At 59.0% G+C, this 8,710-nt stretch overlaps 1 protein-coding gene across 1 annotated transcript; it reads left to right on the top strand.

The window, feature by feature from the left end:
• The first annotated feature begins 4,646 nt into the window (after positions 1-4,646).
• Positions 4,647-8,380, top strand: EVX1 (even-skipped homeobox 1). The gene is made up of 3 exons (XM_043462318.1): positions 4,647-5,297; positions 6,900-7,147; positions 7,718-8,380. Exons 1-3 carry the CDS (start codon positions 4,871-4,873, stop codon positions 8,255-8,257), a joined length of 1,215 nt encoding a protein of 404 aa, XP_043318253.1. The 5' UTR covers positions 4,647-4,870; the 3' UTR covers positions 8,258-8,380.
• The last annotated feature ends 330 nt before the right edge of the window (positions 8,381-8,710 follow it).

Below are 8,710 nucleotides of genomic sequence, written 5' to 3'. Positions count from 1 at the left end.
TGCCAGGGAGGGACAAGGACTTGGAAGGAGCACTAGTCCAGGGTCCAACGTTCAGCCAGGCCCTGGCCATGAGTCAAGATCACTGGTCACCCTATCTGTGTGGGAGAAAAGGCACTGCTACTTGCTTTTAAAGGTGTAAGAGTCAAGGAGAAATGGGCATCAAAGCACTTTGTAATGACAGCAAATTTCAGGACAGTAATGGTGAAACACCCCACCCCCCCACCCCCATACCATCTCTGCTAGGATAGGGGAAGGGGATGTCTGGGCCTTTGGGTGCTTGGGTGTTGGAGAACTGTGACAAAAACAGGGGCCCTTCCAGCTGGTAGCTTCAAGAAGAAGCAAGCCTTGGGCTTGGGGAGGTCCTCCAACTCCTGGACGGTTAGGTGGTGGGTATAGGTTGTAGGCTGTCCAGGGCTTGGATGCCACTGGGCTCAGGCCTATAGGAGCCAAGGGTTGACAGGTGTGGAAGCAAGAGTGACTGTGGGACTGGCTGGCTCCAAGAACATGAGGAGCAGGTGTCATGGGCCGGCGAAAACATCCGAAAACATCCAGTTTCCTGTCCCAGGTGCCTGGCCATTGGCTCCAGGGGTACAGAGAGAAGGGGGTGCTTGCTCAGAGTTCCAGAAGCCACAGGTTCTGCCTGCCTGAAGGAAAAACGGTTTTGTGGCGCCCACTGCTGGCTCATGACCACCAGCCCCCTCTACAGGGTGGGCAATGGGGTGGGGGAAGTGGGCAGGACATGATCTGCCTCCTCATTCCCCAGAAAGCCCGACTACTGGGCTTCTGAGATCCAGTTGACCTTGCTCCCTGAGCAGCACACCTTGCAGTGCCTCTGTGCTCCGGGTTCGGCAGCTGCCAGGGAGAAGATGGGGCCCGACCGCCGGAAGTCTCCTCACCTCCCACGATCACCGCAGTGGGGAGTCTCCACTGCGCGGGGAAACTTCCATGGCCACAGCCCGCGCGCCTCGGCTTGGAAGGTGACGGAGGGCCCCAGATCAATGTCGCGGCAGCCCGGCGACGCTTACTGTTTAAAGGGAAGCTCCCTCTGCTCTAACATTTCACCAAAGTGAGAAGCAAAAACATTTTCTTAATTAAAATTTTGCCCACACTGAAGTAGCCAAATCAGCGCCGGAACCCTATTCCTCTTCTCATGTCTCCTCGCCCCTTCCTTTCGACCGGAACGCGTGCCTGCTGCCAGGAGGCCCAGCATCTAGCTGGAGAAGATACTCAGGGCTTCAGACTATCGCTCCGAGCGGGTCCGCTGGCCACTGAGGCGTTCCCTACCCCCCTGCCTCAGCTCTCCGGAGCCGGGCTTTTCTCGGGAAGCGAAGAGGCTCCTGAGGATCGGCGCGTCTGGTGGCCCTGGCCCAGCTTCCGATTCCATTTAACACAACCCGCGCATCTTATCTCCGCGTCGCCTCCCCGGGGTTCCCACCCACCCCCTGCCCAGCCCAGCCCGGCGGAAGCGGGGCCGCGAGCTTTTGAAGTCCGGAGAATTTCAATCCCAGAGGAGCCGGCTGGACCTAAACCCCCCGTCCCAGCGGGGGAGGGGACAGCAGGCACGCAGACAGGAGGGGGTTGTCCTTCCCGCCGCGGGAGGTGAGAAGCGGTGGGGGCCCGGGTCGGACCCCACTTAGGCTGCTATCACCCCCTCTCTTTTATGGGGTCGCCCAGGCCTCCGCGACGCGCGGGTTTTATTCCCTCTGTGAATTTACCTTTCTTCTGCCGCATAGGGAATAACCTCCATTATACAGTGATAACCACTCTATTAAAGTGCCTCCCCATAAACCAAAAACAAACACTCCCTCCCAACACCCCCCCTCCAGAAAACCCCAACTAGAAACAGTGCTCTTATTGAGTCTTCTCCTGTTTTCTTCTTCCTGTTAAAAATTAGACCTCTCTTCTGATATTAATGAAAGATGCTTTTGGAAGAAGTGATATTTGGTTTAAAAAGGAAAATATTTTTCTCCTGCCACCGAGGTAACTTAGGCACCTAAAGACAGGGGAAATTGAGACATTTTGAGAGTGGATGCAGAAGTCGGGAGAGGGATGAAGGTGTCCCTGAAGCTTCAGATCTGAAGCCCAGAAGAGGCAGCCCCCTCTGGGAGAGGCTGAGCCCGGGGCTCAAGCCTCCTTCCTCCCGGGACGCCAGGGGAAGTCCGGCTCGGATGGGCCGGGCCCAGGAAGGAGACGCAAGTGGCACCTCTTGATCTCTCAATCCTGCTCCGCTTTCATCTCACACGGAAAACCCGGAGGAAAAGAGGATCAAACACAGAGCACTCCCATTGAATGCAAAGCTGGGGGCGGGGCGGGCAGCCAAGAGTCCCTCTGAGGACCCGGCCTTGCAGAGGTGAGCGCAGCGGGGGGCTGCTGTGAGCTGGCCAAGGGCTGCGGAGAATAGAGGAGTGGGGGGAGCACCCCAGGCCCCGGGCTGGACGGGCCCAGAGGAAGGTGAAGGATAGTGGCAGATGTAACGCAAACGCTGGTGGTTCTACTTTGACAGGAAGGAAGGAGCAAGCCAGGTGTTCCCTCAGGCTCTGCCTACCAGCTAGAGAGGACAGGGCACCAGTCCTAGGACAACTCTCCGCCAGGGCAAAAGGCTCTAGACTCTGACCCGGATCGCGCCTCTCACCTTTGAAATATTCTCCAGGACTTTGGGGCCGGCACTGCTCAGCACCTGGTGATTCTGGGAGTCCCGGGGATTGGAAATGTTTATGCAAACATTCCCTTCCAGTTCCCTCTGCACACCCGACCCCAAAGGGAGGTCAGTGAGCTGTTCTTATCAAGTGAGGGGCTGGGGGAGATGTGGAAGGCAGAACTTGAGAAGGGAACTTCTGTCTTTCCACACCACCTCTGGAAGCCCACAGATAGGAAGATTGAGGCGGGGCGGGGGGGGGTGGGGAGGGAAGAGGGAGAAGAGTTGAGAAAGAAAAAGGAGAAGGAGAGAAAAAAGATAAAGTTAAAAATACTTAGTGATAAGGGGACTTTTCTTTAAAATTTCAGAAGTTGGGGCTTTGTCTTGGAACATACAGAAGGAGGAGGGGCAAAGCAGCCTTTTGCAGCCATCAGCTTAGCACTAGAAGCCCCTAGAAAGGGGCAGAGAAAGTCTAGTGGGAGCGGTTGCAGAGCAAAGAAGGGGCCTGCCTTCTAGCCTCAGCAAAATGAGAGAGACCCAGCCTGCCTACCTAGCCCCAACACACTCAAAACTGGCAAGGGGGCAGTTTCCTAGTGGAACCTAATGGGTTCCACCTCCCCTGGAAGCAGACCTGAGAGGGAGCCGGTGGCTGTTCCCAAAGACATTCAACACTACTCACAGCCCCCCAGCCCTGCCCTGGAGGTCCCCCTCTGTCTTTGACGACTGATGAGAACTCCGGTCACTTGTACTTTCATGGCATTTTCGATGCCTTCTCTCTCTTCAATCCCAATGCACTTTTGGAGCAGGGGACCAAAGCCCTGGGGCAGGGCACTAGGGAGAACCCCATGAGACAACCCTTCATGAACCCCAGTGCCGCATGCTGGTCTCTCTCGGCCCCTGCCCCAAATCTCCCAGTAAGAACAGCACCTTCTCCCAGCTAGGAGCCTTTGCCGCTGCCGCTGTGGGAGCCTCATTTGCCAGAGCTTCTCAACTCCCCAAAACCTGTTTCCAGGGGAATTCGTTGACTCTGAACGAATACATTAAAATATGGTCAAGGAAAGAAACAAGGCCACCCTTAGAACCTCTCCCCCACTCTACATACCTGAAGTGCAGGCGAGGCCCCAGCAAATGGGAGATTTCTTCCTTGAATAGCCATCTGGAGGTCAAGCCGGGCTGTGGAAAGCTTATGGTCACCTAGATGGGGAGAGGGGCGATGGGGGGAAAAAAGCGAACATTTGGAGTCGGCAGCCAAAGCCGTCTTTAAAGAAAAATATTAAGATATTTATCTCTCGCCCCTTGGGGAAGAAAAATGGCAAAGTTCCCTTTTGGTTCCTAGGAGGAAGGAAACAGCTGGGGGTAGGGGCTGGGAGGAGGAGGGAGGAAAGAAGACCCCAGGCTCAAGCTGTCCAGACAACTTGCGAGGGAGGGAATATGCTTTTCGGTAGCTTGTTAATAAAAAAAAAAAAAAAAAAAAAGACTTTGGAGCCGCGGCGCGGTTAGCTCACCAGGGACAGGCAGTTGTAATAATAAGAGAAGCGAGGCTTGTGAATCGGCCTTCACACTTCTAAAATGCAGTTATGGATTTTCTCATCAGTGTTAGAACAAGGCACCAAGTTAAGAAAACAAAAGCCCAAACAATAAAAAAAATTTTTTTATATATATCAAAAGCGTATTCAATTACCGAGTCCCGCAACCCCTGCGGAACTCGCCGCGTTAAGCTCCCTTTTCCTCCCGCGGAATTCCATTTGCATCCCCTGTGCCTGGGTGTCTCCCTCTCTGTGTGTGTGTCTCTCTGTTTTCACACTCTCCTCCCCATTCGAGCGAGGCCCACACCTGGCGCATCACTGCCGAGCCATTAGCTGCGGGTCTCCTTTCATCTTCGCTGTGGCAGACGTTTCTATTTATCCACTTGCGCTCACCGAGTGGCGTCACCAGCGGTACTGTAATGACGACTGCAGCAGGAGGATGACAGCTTAGAAAGAAGAGGGCAATGGGGCTTCCTCCCAGAGGCGGTGCGGCACAGAGGAGCGCTCGCATCACAAGGTGACCCCAGCTCCCCACCGCCACCGCCGCCGTCACCGTCGACACCGCGTTCCGGCCGCTCCGCGCCCGCCCAGTCGCCTGGCCTCTTTCTCCCTCCCGCAGCCAAGATCTGTCGGACCGCTGGGGACCCAGGGAGCCGGGGGGCTAGGAGCTCACTTGGGGCTTTCCCCCTCCCCCCTCCGAGAGTCCGGGATGGAGAGCCGAAAGGACATGGTTATGTTTCTGGATGGGGGTCAGCTTGGCACTCTGGTTGGCAAGAGGGTCTCCAATTTGTCCGAAGCCGTGGGCAGCCCGCTGCCCGAGCCGCCCGAGAAGATGGTGCCCCGTGGTTGCCTGAGCCCGCGGGCCGGTCCTCCAGCCGCCCGGGAGCGCGGCGGGGGAGGCCTGGAGGAGGAGCCGGTCGACGGATTAGCAGGCAGCGCTGCGGGGCCGGGAGCCGAGTCGCGGGCAGGCGGGGCCGCGGTGCTCGGCCCCGGACCTCCGGCTGCCTCCGCCGACAGTCTCTCTGGCCAGGGGCAACCCAGCAGCTCAGACACCGAGTCGGATTTCTATGAAGAAATCGAGGTGAGCTGCACCCCGGACTGCGCCACGGGGAACGCCGAATACCAGCACAGCAAAGGTAGCCACCGCGCCCCTTCTCTCCCCCGGCCTCCTACCGCGCCCACCTTCCACTTCAGCTTTAGAGGAGAGGAAGACACTCTTTTACCCCAGGGCGGGGTGGCTGGGGGAACCCACCTGAACAACTCATCCCCCGCTATCTGCGCCCTGGCGGGGGTCTCCTTCTCTGCTCTGGCATTGGCGGGACTGAGGGTGACAGCTGTGCTTTGGGGAAAGGAGGGAGACGCAAGCCCTGGGCTTGAGGGGGATTCAGAGTGCACCCCAGCCCCCCAGAGCTTTGTGGCACTGCTTCAGCTGCGCGGGGAAGACACTTTCTCCCGGCGTGGGCGAGATCAAAAGAGGGTCCAGGCAGTTTGTGGCTAGCAGGGTGTAGGGCGCATCCAGGCGCGGAAGCGGAGTCCATAAAGGACCGTAAAATCGCGACCGACTAGGGCCGACCGGCTGCTGCGGCCCTCCGACCAGTTTGCACGTCGGTCAGAGGTCCAAATTACCTTGTCACTTCCCGGGCTCGGTGGCGCCAGGTCGGAAATGGTCCCAATGGTCTAATTGCCTTTGGTCTCCGGTTGCATTTGAAAAGGCAGTGCTCTGGCCCTCCCCCCATTCACCTTTCCTTCCTAGTCCCACTCCTCCACCCAAAGGAAAAGAGCGGCAGGGGGCAGGAGCCCCACCCTTCCCTGGGTTTCGGCTTAAATTGGGGTGGGGGTTGGTGGTGGCTGTGTGTCACTGCTATAACTGGAGAACCCCTCCCTGGCCAGGGGCTAGTGAGGAGGTGGGGTGAATGATCAGGAAGGGAGTCTCCCTGAGAGGGGTGGAAAGCTAGGAGGAAGAGCCCACCAGCAGACACTCTTCCACAAAGCTGTGCCGGTGGGAGAGAAGAGCCTGGTGTGGAAGAAAACCCACACCCTCGCCTTGGCAGCCAACACCTTGCTGAGAACCCACATCCACCCATTGCCATCTAATCCACTAAATCCAGACTACCCACAGCATGCCCTCAGAGTAACCCATACTCCATTCATACATAGTGAGGCAATAGGACACTCATACACACACTCCTGGGCCATCCCCACAGCACACACAGCCTAGCGCACATTCCCACACCTGCACCAGCCATCTGGCGCACAAAGCAAGGAAACTCAGTCCCTGCCCAACATCCAACAATGCACCAGGACCCAAGTTCGCAAGACTCCAGCACAAAGGGGCATCTCAACTCACTTGACTGTCAGATACGTGTATCCTTGCCCACTCCTGTCAACCGTGGGCAGAAAGTTCAGAGTGGCTGCATCTGTCTAGTGCCCCAAGGCAGGTGGCCGGGGCACCTGGGACTTTTGTACCCAGCAGGCCTAACACAGAGGCCTCCAAAACAGCAGCCTGGCCAGGCCTAATGGCCGCTATGTGCTCATCTGAATGGTGAGCCTCTGTCCTCCATTCCTGGGTTCTCAAAGTCCCTGCCACTTCAGCAGAGGTAGAGTCTGAGGCTATTGAGAAGAGGGGGATGTCCCTTTCCATCACCCCCTCCACACACATCAACCAGGACCTACAGCCCCACATCAACAGCGTCTGTTTTGTGTTCTGTGTGTGCATCTACTCTGGGCTCCCTGAACAGGGCCTGGCTCTGAGGCACTGGCCAGCAGTCCCAATGGCAGCAGCGAGACCTCCAAAAGCAATGGCAGTGGTGGCTCCCAGGGCACCCTGGCCTGCAGTGCTAGTGACCAGATGCGACGGTACCGTACTGCCTTCACCCGGGAGCAGATTGCACGACTGGAGAAGGAATTCTACAGGGAGAACTATGTATCCAGGCCTCGGAGATGTGAGCTGGCGGCTGCCCTAAACCTGCCGGAAACCACAATCAAGGTATGAGCCACAGGGAGGAGGGAGGGAGGGGGGATGCGCCCCGTCCGGAGGAAGTAAATACCACCTTCCCACTTCCTAAATCATGAACCAGGAAGTAGGGCCTGGAGTGTCTTTACAGGGCAGCTAGGCCGGGAATGTCTAAGCCTGGTGCAGGAGCCAGGTGCATGCAGATTTGCCCCTAAGGGAGACTGTCTCTTTCGTGGCCAAATAAACCGCGGGGATGAAGTGCCCGGGCAGGTGTCAAGGAAGCGCTTCCAGGGAGAGCCTCAGGAATGGGACGTATTTTGAGGGGATCGCGGCCTGCGGAGTTCTTAGTTGCCCACTACTTTCCCACCCACACTGGGTTCGGGCGTCCTGGCAGCGCGGGCTGAGGGGCGGAGGCAGAGAGCCTGTCTGGGAGGGATTCCAGATCCAAAGGGGTGGTGGTGGGATCTGCCCGCGCACAGAGGAGCTCCTCTCCGGCTCTTCCCTGTGCTACCCGCACCGTCGGCCGCGGTGGGACGGACTCATGGGTTCTGCGCACCGGGCCGAGCGGCCGCCGAACCCGCTCCTCTCCTCCCCGCCCGCCAGGTGTGGTTCCAGAACAGGCGCATGAAGGACAAGCGGCAGCGGCTAGCCATGACGTGGCCGCACCCGGCCGACCCCGCCTTCTACACGTACATGATGAGCCACGCGGCGGCCGCGGGCGGCCTGCCCTACCCCTTCCCGTCGCACCTGCCCCTGCCCTACTACTCGCCGGTGGGTCTGGGCGCCGCGTCCGCCGCGTCCGCCGCCGCCTCGCCTTTCAGCGGCCCGCTGCGCCCGCTGGACACCTTCCGCGTGCTCTCGCAGCCCTACCCGCGGCCCGAACTGCTGTGCGCCTTCCGTCACCCGCCGCTCTACCCGGGCCCGGCGCACGGACTGGGCACCGCGGCCGGCGGCCCCTGCTCCTGCCTCGCCTGCCACGGCGGCCCGGCCAACGGGCTGGCGCCCCGCGCCGCCGCCGCCTCGGACTTCACCTGTGCCTCCACCTCCCGCTCGGACTCCTTCCTCACCTTCGCGCCGTCGGTGCTCAGCAAGGCCTCCTCCGTGGCGCTGGACCAGAGGGAGGAGGTGCCCCTCACCAGATAAGGGGCCGCCCGCGGGCAGCCGGCTCCAGGACGCCCGTGGGGACCCCTCGGGGACTCAGACAGCATCCCTCCCCGCCCCAGGGGCACCGAGGGGAAAGAAGAGGGCCACCGAGGACCAGCGGGACTTGGTTTTGAGCAGCGAGCATCGAAATGCCTGGGAAGGGGTCCTGGCTGGCGCGTTTGGGGAGCAGGAGTGGGGTTGGGGAGGCCGAGCCTGAAAGACCTTCCTCTGGGTCGGCCCCTCTTTGCCATTCTTCACCCGACCCACTGCCCTGACCAGGGCTTGAGGCCGTGGCTCCAAAGCTTAACAAACTTAGCAGCAACAGCAACCAATATCAAGCCCCTCAGCCCCCAACCCCAACCCTTTTCTCACCCGGACCCCTCCCCCTCGCAAAGGCCAAGCCCATGCGATGGAAAGGGAAATTGCTGTCTCTCTGAACAAAATGCTGTGTAT

Source organism: Cervus canadensis, chromosome 3 (genome assembly GCF_019320065.1).
Source record: "Cervus canadensis isolate Bull #8, Minnesota chromosome 3, ASM1932006v1, whole genome shotgun sequence".
NCBI classification, from domain to species: Eukaryota; Metazoa; Chordata; class Mammalia; order Artiodactyla; family Cervidae; genus Cervus; species Cervus canadensis.
Note: the sequence above shows the minus strand (reverse complement) of the source record. Positions and strands in the feature narration are given on the sequence as shown.